Below are 12,596 nucleotides of genomic sequence, written 5' to 3' on the forward strand. Positions count from 1 at the left end.
AAATACCAAAGGAAAATCAATTCAACAAAGATTATGCCTAAAAGGCCCCTGTTAAATACCAAAGGAAAATCAATTCAATAAAAGTAAATATTATGCCTAAAATGCCCCTGTTAAATACCAAAGGAAAAATCAATTTAACAAAAGTAAATATTATGCCTAAAATGCCCCTGTTAAAACAATAGTTTTTGATGAATTGGAATTTCAATTATTGTTTACAGTAAAGATGTGGATTAAATTAATGCCCACCACAAATTTGTGGCCCCTAAAGTTGCAAATTGCTTGAAGTTTCAACGAAAAGATGCTAGATTGAAAATTGTTTACCAAACATTGCAAACTGAAAGTTACTTGACGATGTAAAACTCCCATGGACCCATAATTCTTTTTGATTTTATCAAATAAAAATGATGACCGATTGAACCCCACTCTGCAGTTAGCCCATGAGGATAAAAACATTCATAGGAATATGTAAACATAACAGCAAAAAATTGAGGAAGAAGCAAACCGATAAACTGGTTCACAGATTGTTGAAGCAGAAAAAGTGTTTGAAGCAAAAAAAAAAAAAAAACGTGAACATAATATACTCGACTAATGGCAGCAATGAAGCAGAAAGAAATGGAGAAAATTGGGGTGATAAGGAGAAGAAGGTGAAACCTGATAGCAGCCGAGACTTGCAGGCAGTTGTTACTTGTGTATACATAGGTGGAAGAGACTTCGCCTGATGCGTGTTGTATGTTTGAAGAAATCGCTATAAAGGGTGTAAGGGTATATTGGGAATACGTTCAATTTATCTTCACCAGTGATTCTCTTCTCTCCAAATCACTCCAATTTGGGAGGAAGATTAGGAGAGAAGTTAATCCTCCGAAATCCTATCCATTCTTTCCGAATCATTCCAAAAAATAACTCAGGAACATGATCCACATAACCTTTCGCTCCTTAAATTCCACTCGGGAACAGGGTGTAAGAATCTGAAAAAGTTATGCAGAATTACTTCTAAGGCTTCTTTGGATCATAGTCTCGCACTCCTCCACCGTCATGCCACCCTTAGCGGCGGACGAGAAGTTGTTGGCGGAGGGGGGTGCAGAATCGGAATCGGATCCTGCTGCCATTTTTTTTGGTGCGGCGATTACGATAACTGCGGGTTTGGTCGTTGAGATGCAGACATCGGGTCCAGTCGGGTTAGAACCAGTTGCAAGCGGGCCTTATGTTGGGCCAGTTTGCATATAAGAAGCTTTTCTACTTGGGAACACAGATATGGAATCAGCAACAAAAGAATGACGCTAACCAAAGAGCCCTAATGCCAGAAATATGAGATGAATAATACCTGTTTGACGAGAAGAAGAATACGAGATTGACTGTTCTTGGTTAGAACTACGATGCAACAGAAGACAACTAGCTCTAACTATACGATAATCTGATGCATTAAGAAAAATTGCTCCAATTATATAACGTACGCCGATTTTAGGGAGGAATAAAATTACAAGACATCACTGATTTGGGGGATTTGAGGGAGGAAGAGAGAAATCAAATTTGGAGAATGAATAGGAAGAGGAGAGTATTAGTAGGGGATAAGGTGTTGGTATGTTCGATCGCTTGGGTTGATCAAAGATAAATGATCGAAAATGTGTTTAGTCTATTTTAGGGTTCTTAATTTGGTAGAGGATTTTAGAAGGCGAAAAAGAGGCGGGCTGTTTAATTTTTTTGGGATTTCATTCCCCCCGTAGTCTATTAAAAAAATGGAGAACGCGCTTCCTAAAAAATATAAAACGACACCCTTACACGACACACTTCATATGATAGGTGCCCTCCATGTTTTTTTTCGGACACTAATTTTAGGGCGCGTAAAAATGCGTGTCTTCTATCCTTCAAATTTTGGAAAACTGACATAAATTTTTAAGGCACGCACACATGCGCGTCCTCTATTAGTGTGTGTCAATAATTGCCCGTCGTAAAAGGCTGTTTTTCTAGTAGTGGATACAAGATGGTCGAGTTAGTGTTTATGCAATGGAAACATACAAATGTGGGAAACGGAGAGTGGCATGATGAGTCGCTATCTAAATTTGTTTGCTGATGTATGATTCTAGGGACATAATCATCCTAGGGGGGGGGGGGAGAATTATAACGCCCGTGTTTCAAAGCTAGGCATTAATGATGATGTAATAGTCTAGGTCAACCTTTGTAATTTGTTTTGAAATAATAAGATGTATTATTTGAGTACTATGTCTTTTATACATAATTATTATAATTTAATGAATTAAGGATAAAAATAAGCGTCTAATATAAATCTTTGATCAAGTCGTTATCTATGATGAAAGTTGTAATGGTTGAAACAAGGATTCCGGAGATATAAAGAATACCGAAATCCGAGTTATACCGAAGAAGTTATAACCTGTCAAAGTTCCGCGACAAAATCGACACGACACTGTGTGACGTAAAAAGTGGGTTTTCGATAAAGTATTTTTTAGCATTAGTAATCTAAAGGAAAGTCGCAGTGTTCGTTAAACCGAGAGCGTGCATAAAAAGAATGTCTAAATCTGACTTTGTATGAGGAAATTATGAATTTTCTAAGATTTGGCAAAATAGTATGCAACCCGAAACTCGAATTTTAGATTGAGTGATTTTCAGCCGACGGAGGATAATATTAGCAGTTGTGCCTAATAGAGAATGTTGTCATTTGTGCTATTGGAAACGATGAACTTTGTGCCTATACCTTAGGACAATATTTGGAATGAATGAGTGAATGATAGAGGATTCTTAGAGTGGAACCTTAAGAAACTGCAGAAGTATCCCATAAGCATTGTTGTTAGCCCGATTATGATCCTTAAGCTAGGTCCCTTTTACTAGATGTTAAGGGACATAAATTAAGGATAATAGAAACTAGTAATCAGGGTTATTGTTGATTAGTGAAATTATTAAATTTATTGTTAGTTGATGAAATTAAAAAATTTATTGTTGGTTGATGAAAATTAATAAATTAATTTATTGTGGGTTGAAAACCCTATATGCTCACCAGGCTCCCAAGTCTCACCCACTCAACTTTCTATAATACAGGTAGTGGACCCAGAGCATAGTTGGATGATGACGAAGGATTTTTGGATTATAGGCCAATAGATGTAAATAACTGTTGTAATGCCTATAATATATTGCTTATCTTTTTGGTCTGTATCGATGTGGACATCCCGAGTTTCGTAATGAAATGAAAATACATTTCTTTAAGAAATGCTTTGGTAAATATTTTTATCATTTTTTGTTTTAGGTCAAATTCCACATATTTTATTGGAGAGATTACACTGTGATTTTATTTTAAAAGCATAAACAAAATCGGTCTTTTCTGGCCGAGAAATTGGGGGATGACGCACCTAAGTTATGGCCTTTAACGTTAATATTTTGAACTAAGATGGATCTTAGACATGTATTGGACATGCGTGTCTATAAAGTTTCCACCTTTATGATGGAACTGGTATTAGAAAACCTTTTGGAGTAATTGGGTTAAGGACTTTTTCAGATCAAGGGCTTAATGATTAAGATATCATGGGTTTTGGCTTCATTTAGACCTAAGGTTTGAGATATTGATCTCTTTGGGTGCCTTAATGGATAAATTTGGAAACTTTATCTATTTAGACAATAATATGGACCTGATCTGAACTTTGGAGCCCTTAGGATCAAGGGAAATAGCTTAATCCATTGAGTTGTTGAAGACTCAGTGCCCATGGCATGACACCAAGTCGCCACGACGTGGCGATAACAAATATCGCGATGGACTGTTGCTGGAGGGCCACGACGTGGCCATAAGTGGTCACGACGTAGCGGTCGACTGAAGTCAACATTGGCCTTTGACTTTGATCTTTGACTTTTGACTTGGGTTGACTTTTGGCCAAGATGGCTGATTCCAATATTTAATCTAAGGTTGGACCTTGTATGTTGTGATAAGAGTGTTGTAGTGGCGGTTGCATGGCTTTGAGCGTCTTAGTCGGCTTGGTAATTCAGGTGATTCTCTTCACTATACTCGGGGGTCGAAGGCACCAATGTCGGCCCATTAACTTATGTTATATAGGAAGATTAGGGGATGAACCTTGGCATTTGTATGAAAGACCTAGAAGTAGATCCCGAAAATTTGGTTACAAGACTAGGGATCAGACCCTGTCAATTATATGCAGTATGCTATTGTCGATGTGATACTTGCATTGAAGACCATGAGGTGGCTCTTGGTACTAGTTTGTAAGACCCAAGATGTTTGCCCCCGATCTGGTAAGGAAAGACCATGATACGGCTCATGGTATAATGACAAGATTATGGTTGGCACATAGCAATCTCTATTGTATATATGATATGTGGTATTTTGGGGAACTCACTAAGCTTTGTGCTTACGGTTTCATATTTATGGTTTCAAATACTTCCGGTTCGAAAAGGAAGAGTCTGACGTGACTACACAACTTCCCCAAAGTTTTCTGCATTGGCAATTAACGATATTACTCTGATGTTTAAATAATATATTCACTTGATCGGTTTTGGATCAACTAGTTTGTATGATTTATTGTTTTAAAAATGAGAATTTACTATGAATTTTTGGGGCGTTACATTAGTGTTTAAATAAAACTGAATTGTCCAATTGCAAAATTTTCATATGACTTCTTGGTTTGGATATTTGAAATTTTGAATAATGAGGTTTCAGTAAAAGCGAATTATTATTTTGTTTATTTTCAATATACATCTTTTAATTATTTATTAGATTACATTATTAGTATTTTTAAATAGATTAGAAAGCATTATCCAATAAAATATCTTAGTGTATATTTCTCAAAAGTTTTTTATATTTTTAAAATATTAAATTATAATAAAATGTTTGAATAGTTGCTCATACATTTTCATTCCCAAGAAAACAATTTGTTTTTGTTTAAGTCGATGAATATTCATGTGATACTTACTTTTAAATGTTTTGTTTCTTGAAAACTGAATTGTAAAATCCAATACATCCGAATTGTAATTTGGTTGGTCAGTATTAAATTTGAATTTGGTTTGGATTATCCAGATCCACGTTTTCAAAACAAATTTTAATTCATTTGATTGTCCGGATGAAACCGATCAATCAAAGGAACACCCCTACCATCTTCTGTTTAATTTGATTTTCTTTATTTCCTTTAAATCCATTTGTTTTACCTTTTCGTATGTCGTCTTTAGCTTTTTTTTGTTTCATCCTTCTTTTACTATGCCAACTAACATATCTCATACATGCTTTCACTTTAGTGGTTAATTTATGGTTAGCAAGAAGATGTCCAACCATTTTGGCAGAGTTTGTTGCGTCCGCTCCTCTCACGCCTCTACTTAAACCTAACAACGGGATCCATCCGATTGTAGTAGGCACTATATGGAGATGTCTGGTTTCCAAGGTTGCCATGAAAGGTGTGGGTAAAGAAATAGCCAAGTACCTCAATGATTTTTAGTTCGGGGTTGGTGTATCAGGCATTGTTGAAGCTGTGTTACACAGTTCCAATAGGGTGTTAAGTGAACACCATGCTGATGGGTCTCTTGCAATGTTGACTATGGATTTCTCGAATACCTTTAACCTGGTGGATCGATCAGCATTGCTCCACAAGGTTAAGAAGATGTGCCCTTCCATTTCTTTGTGGGTGAATTTCTTATACGGGAAAGCAACGAGACTTTATATCGGAGACCAACATATATGGTCTGCCATTGGGGTGCAACAAGGTGACCCCTTGGGCTCTCTTCTTTTTGCCCTCGTTTTGCACCCGCATGTGCACAAGATTAGAGACAATTGTAAGCTCATTCTCCATGCTTGGTATCTAGATGATGAGACTGTCATTGGGGATTCAGAGGAGGTAACTAGAGTGTTGAACATTATTCGGTTCCATGGTCCAGGCTTGGGTCTTGAGTTGAACATCAAGAAAACAGAGATTTTTTGGCCCTCCTGTGATGGTAGGAAGCTTCGTGCCGATTTATTCCCAACGGATATAGGGAGACCTTCTTTGGGAGTGAAGCTCCTTGGGGGACTGTTAGCAGAGACACAGAGTTTATTAGCGGGCTGGCCATGAAGAGAGCAGTCAATGCTGTTGATTTGATGGGCCTTCTTCCACAACTATGTGACCCGCAGAGTGAGCTCCTTTTGCTTCGATCATGTATGGGTATTGCAAAACTTTTCTTCAGTGTAAGGACATGCCAGCCAGTACACATAGAAGAGGCAGCTTTGTTCTTTGACAAAGGATTGCGTAGGTCTATCGAGGATATGGTGGTATGTGGAGGCCCCTTCTTTGGAGACATTCAGTGGCGCCTGGCTTCCTTACCTATTCGTTTTGGTGGTTTGGGTTTGTACTCGACATACGAGGTTTCCTCCTACGCATTTGTAGCCTCGAGGGCCCAATCTTGGGCATTACAAGACCATATCTTATGTGACAGTGGGGTATGTGGTATGGACTCGGATTACCTATGTGCTATGACTTGTCTTCACGATACGATTCCGGGATTTGACTGTAGCGGTTTCACTAATAAGGACACCGCCCCCTAAATCCCAAAAAGCTTTGGTGTGTATCCTTTTTAGCAAAATCGTCCAAGATATGGAAGTCGACTTCGACATGACTGTCAGATAGAAAGCAGTCTTTGAGTGTCTTAAAGCACCTCATGCTCAGGAATTTCTGCTAACCATCCCTATTGATGGCCTTGGCCAACATATGTCTCCTGCAGAGTACCGAACTATCCTTCATTATCGCCTCATGATCCCATATTCTCAATTGACGAGATATGCCCAGTTTGCCGCAAGGCATATTGGGATACCTTTGGGGAACACGCGGTTCATTGTAGAGAGCTCCCTGATTTCAAGTACAAACATGATGTGGTTCGGGATGTTCTCTTTGATGCTTGTCGGCGTGCTGGTATTTCTGTGAAGAAAGAAGCGTCAGTGAACTTTTTGACGGACCTACAGGATGGAAGGTCAACACTTAGACCGGCTGACATTTTGGTCTTTGGATGGATAGGAGGGAAGCATGCGTGTATGGATCTTACTGGGGTCTCTCCTCTCGTTGGTTTGGGGAACGGGGTTTCACAGCTGGACAAGCCGCTTTGATAGCCGCCACGCGCAAAGTGATGAAGCACGAGGATGCATGTATAGAAAATCAACATGTGTTTGTGCCTTTTGCATTTGATACATTTGGTTTTCTCGCATCAGAGGCGGTGGAGCTCCTCAATAGAGTCAAATGGATCATGCATTCTAATGTCATATCTCCTAGATCCACAAATGTTGTTTTCAAAAGAATTGATTTTGCCATTCAGAAAAGGCTAGCAGCACAGCTTGTTGTCCGTTTGCCTTCAATCGATATGTATTGAACTATATTATGAGTTTGAGATTTAATTTCAACTCATACAACTAACATAATTTCCAAGAAAGGTTACAAACATAATTCGGCTTTGTTTTCATAATCTTGTAGTGAACAATTGTGTATCATTCCAGGTTAATGAAATAGCAAAACTTTACTTCAATCAGCTTATCAAAAAAATGGGAACAACAAAAATGGGAACAACCTAAAGCAATGAATGATAAAAACATCTTCTTCTCACCTCATAAGATTGACAATATCATTCTATTTTGAACAAAAGTCATCAGCATATGTTTATTTCTTTCCTTTTTTAAATAATGTAATGTGTTAATTTGTATTTAACTATATTCTTTAAATATACATAAACAAAATATGTTGATTTCTGTAAATAAAAAAAATACTTAATACGTAGATATTTGTGTATGTTATTTTTAAACTCAATATCCTCGCACACCTATCCCTAGTTTACAATAAAAAAGTCGATATATAATTGTTGGACCTAGAATGCATCTTTCCAAGATATCGTTTCACTTACCAAAAAACAGTTATATGTCATTCGTCTTCAATTTGTTATTGTTTTCTGGAAGGCCAAAGATGTGTCCATATGTCGACCGATAGAAATCTATTATGAGGGGCATTTGAAGAATACCAAAAGAAGCAATCGGGACCAATGATAATACACATATTGGAGCAAGCATCCATGGTCTTTTATGACAAAAGACAAGGAACAATGTTGCGGCGAATGCAACCATCATGGTAGTTGTGGACAACATCAAGGTGCAAAGACCAATCAACAATCTCCTTGGCAAATTGACTACAAAATCTTGTTCATCAAAACTTCCTGTGAGGATCGACAAGAACAGTAATAATGATGTACTGGATGCAAATAGTGAGATTGCATCTGATATTGCAAAGATCGTGAAAGCAATTTCTTTTGTAAACACGGGGATGCCTGTTTCTTGATTGCTTCCCCCTGGTACTGTAATGGCTGCCGCAAATACAATTGTGGTAATTAGTGCTGCAGTGATGCTGCATGATTCTGCTACGGCTTTCATCCACTTTTCTCCTTCCTTCAACAAATTATCGTGCTCCCTTCTGAACACCATATCTGGTGTCTCCATAAAAGCGTTCTTTTGAGTAATGCATATTGGAGCAACGAGCCTCTCCACTTCCTACAAAAAAATTACTCTGTTTATTCAACGAATATATACATTGATCCCCCACGATAAGGATAATAGTAATACATTTTGGATATACCTGACGCCATTGAAGCTCTCTTTGTAGTTGTAGTGCTGGACCTGATCTTCGTCTAAGTTTCTGTGAAGGAGGTAAATTTCCAACCAAGTGCAACATATTGTTCCTAAAAGAATCTTCAATAGTTCTATAAATACCTTCACGCTCTGAATAGATAAAGTTGTAGATTCGTTCTGATCGGTATATAACTGCTAACTGTATAATGTCGTAACCACTTTCATCTTTAAATTGCATTGCTGTGGGGGATCTCGTTAAAATCTCATGAACAACCTCATAAAGATTTTGACGTGCAGCCTCGTGAATTGGTCCGGTGTACAAGCGACGACGTGCATCTGGGTGCCCCAACTTGTCTATTTCATCGCATATCAACGCCAGAACTTCTTTTGCTTTTTTCCTTTCCTTCATTTTCTTCTCGATATGCTTAATGGGTGTAACTAAAAGTTGGAAAACAATTGGTTAAAACAGAATCATCAAATTTATATTCGGAATTATACCTCAAATTCAGCTGACATTGAGTCATTATATACCTACTCTTGTTGCAACCTTCCAGAAGAGCAAATAAAACATAAAGAACGGAAAATAAAGCATCAACATGAGTACGCGAAGCATGAAATAAATCCAAGAAAGCATGGCTAACGGGCCTGCAGCATAATTAAGAACAAATCTTTCATTAGTAAAATATGATATATTTTTTAATTCAAATATATGATTGATTCTGGGTTTGTATTCATGAGTTACAGGTTACCAATAGCTCACCCATTAACGTTAAGTATAGCAGAAGTTGTATAGTACCAAAGATCACGTCGTCAGGTATTTCTTGTATCACATCCACTATGTTTTTGTAGTAGTCTACTAATATTTCAAACGAGTCCCTACCTCTCTTGACTATCCTTTCACAAATATCGCCCATGAGTACTGAAAGAAAAAACCATAATCTATCACCATGGAAGAAAAGGGAAATTAAAAAAGAATTACAAAATAAACTATCTCTAGACTTTATATATAGTGCATTAGAAAGTAACTTACGTGGATATATAAGTGCTTCCCCATAGTCTAGCCTACTCGGAAAGTTTTTAACTATTGTCATCAATACATTATCATCTTTCACAGCAAATTCAGGAAACTTTCTGAGCAAATCCGATGCTAAACCTGAAGCATATTAAAAAGAGTGTGAATGCTTTCTATTATATATATATATATATATATATATATATATATATATATATATATATATATATATATATATATATATATATATAAAGTTAGGTTCATGTGAGACGGTCTAATTTTATGAGACCGTGAGACACATTTTTTTTTATTTTTTTTAGTTAATTCAAGTTTCGAAAATAATATTTAAAAAAAGAATTTTTTGATTTTTCCATTTATTTTGCATTGTAAAATTATTTTTAGAATATGTACAGTGTAATATTTTATTTAGAATATTTCACGTATTTTTCAAAAAAAATAGGATTTTTTTTAATTTTTTTAGTTAATTCAAGTTCCAAAAATAATATTTAAAAAAAGAATTTTTAGATTTTTCCAATTATTTTGCATTTTAAAATTATTTTTTAGAATATGTCAGTTTAATATTCTATTTACAATATTTTACGTATTTTTCAAAAAAAAACTGATTTTTTTTAAATTAATTCAACTACCAAAAATAATATTTAAAAAAAGAATTTTTGGATTTTTCCATTTATTTTGCATTTTAAAATTATTTTTAGATTTAGTCTCACGGTCTCACAAAATTAGAATGGTCTCAAATGAACCTGAACCTATATATATATATATATATATATATATATATATATATATATATATATATATATATATATATATATATATATATATATATATATATATATATATATATATATATATATATATATATTTTGCTACTCACCAAAATTCTTTGCATAAATAGCATTTACAAGAAGGATGACGCCAAATTTTCCACTACGGTGAAAAGAACCCTCTGAAGCAGCAGACATTCTCTTTGGTATACGAGCACCTTTGTCGACTTTCAACAAATATTCATAAGCTCTATCCAAAGGTATTTCACCTTTATCTAGGCCTCTAGTTTCTGTCTCTGTGTCTGTTTCTGCTTCCTTATTCGTTTGAGCTGAATGTGCATTACCGTATTAAAAATTTATTTAAAAGAATACCATAACAACCTTTTTAATTATATACATCAATCGTGATAAATAAAGATTTTACACAATTGGTACAAAATCAAGCTAATCACTAAATTAACAGATTACATGAATTAAAGAAACAAGTATATATGCATGTTTTTTTCTCTGGAACGGAAAACATATATGCATGTTGGTTAGATTGATTAATATAATGTTTCTCCATTGCATGATAATTTACTACAAATATTTTGCTGGCTGTTGTTCCATTATGTCTATAAAACAAACGGAAATGTGCTTTAAGAAATTTATATTAATATACATGGACACAAACATCTATATTATTACCATATAAATTTTTTCCAACGGAAAATGTCATCTATATTTTTTTTGACATATAATGACCATTCCATTTTCTACGTCGAAGAAAGTGTTAATTAGAGAGTAGCTAGGTGCCTAGCTAGGTCACGTGCGTGAGATAATTTGTAATATAGAATTTGTTTAGAAGATAGATAGGTACGATACCTTGTTGAGAACTTATCAAAACTGGATCGTAGAACGATTTCAGTTTATCCCAAACTGCTTTGGCGGAGTCAAGATTGACAACCGTGCCAAGTAGCTCTTCACTGATTGAAGCAAAGATCCAACCTTTGACAAGACTGTTATATTGTTTCTCCATCTCCGGACTTAAAGCTCTTGAACGGGTAGTTGTTACATCTACAATGCCATGCAGATTGTAAGTCTCCAGGAGGCAAAGCATCTGTGTCTGCCAAAGATGGTAATTGCGGGCACTGGAAAGCTTCACAGAGACAAAGTTAGAAACATTAGTAATCGATGCATATAAGTACTTATGCTCTTCTTGTGTTTGTTCTAAAGGATGTCGAACATAAGGGCTTTGTATTTGTTCAAAACGATGTCCAAAATAAGGGATTGATTCTTCCATTTGAATGGAGAATGGGTATGTATGAGTAAGATATGATGTAGATGCAGTTAACTTCTTCATGGTTTATATATTGTGTAAAGAGCTTTATATTTTATTCGATACTTGCATTGTTTAGTCTCCGCTTTATCTTTTTTCACTCACTTTGTTTTTGCTAGATGATAATTCCTACGCAGATGAATAATGTTTGATATGCAGTTACCTTCTTCATGCTTATATATATATATATATATATATATATATATATATATATATATATATATATATATATATATATATATATATATATATATATATATATATAATAAGTTGTATTCAGTACTTGAATATAGCATACTCTTTGCTTTATCTTTTTTTTTTTTTTTTTTTTATCACTAATAACTTTATTCTACTAAATCTTGTTAATAGTGAGAGTATATATATATATATATATATATATATATATATATATATATATATATATATATATATATATAGGTTCAGGTTCATTTGAGACCATTTTAATTTTGTGAGACCGTGAGACCAAATCTAAAAATAATTTTAAAATGCAAAATAAATGGAAAAATCCAAAAATTCTTTTTTTAAATATTATTTCCGGAACTTGAATTAACTAAAAAAAATCCCGTTTTTTTTTTTTGAAAAATACGTGAAATATTCTAAATAGAATATTACACTGACATATTCTAAAAAATAATTTTAAAATGCAAAATAAATGGAAAAATCAAAAAATTCTTTTTTTAAATATTATTTTCGGAACTTGAATTAACTAAAAAAAATAAAAAATAAATAAAAAAAAGTCCTATTTTTTTTGAAAAATACGTGAAATATTCTAAATAGAATATTACAGTATACATATTCTAAAAATAATTTTAAAATGCAAAATAAATGGAAAAATCAAAAAATTCTTTTTTTAAATATTATTTTCGGAACTTGAATTAACTAAAAAAA

The 12,596-nt window shown here is 34.5% G+C and overlaps 2 protein-coding genes across 2 annotated transcripts; one reads left to right on the forward strand and one right to left on the reverse strand.

The window, feature by feature from the left end:
• The first annotated feature begins 1,032 nt into the window (after positions 1-1,032).
• LOC145064096 (uncharacterized) lies at positions 1,033-7,531 on the forward strand. The gene is made up of 4 exons (XM_079011611.1): positions 1,033-1,212; positions 5,439-5,834; positions 5,936-6,412; positions 7,457-7,531. The coding sequence occupies exons 1-4, from the start codon at positions 1,033-1,035 to the stop codon at positions 7,529-7,531; spliced, it is 1,128 nt and encodes a 375-aa protein (XP_078867737.1).
• A 27-nt stretch (positions 7,532-7,558) lies between these two features.
• Positions 7,559-11,671, reverse strand: LOC145064813 (uncharacterized). Its single transcript, XM_079012180.1, has 7 exons — positions 11,234-11,671; positions 10,480-10,698; positions 9,603-9,725; positions 9,333-9,491; positions 9,104-9,217; positions 8,580-9,010; positions 7,559-8,494 (listed from the first exon to the last, which is right to left on the reverse strand). Exons 1-7 carry the CDS (start codon positions 11,649-11,651, stop codon positions 7,868-7,870), a joined length of 2,091 nt encoding a protein of 696 aa, XP_078868306.1. The 5' UTR covers positions 11,652-11,671; the 3' UTR covers positions 7,559-7,867.
• Between the last annotated feature and the right edge of the window lie 925 nt (positions 11,672-12,596).

This window comes from Lactuca serriola, chromosome 7, assembly GCF_051521515.1.
Source record: "Lactuca serriola cultivar US96UC23 chromosome 7, Lser_US96UC23_V15, whole genome shotgun sequence".
Taxonomy (NCBI): Eukaryota; Viridiplantae; Streptophyta; class Magnoliopsida; order Asterales; family Asteraceae; genus Lactuca; species Lactuca serriola.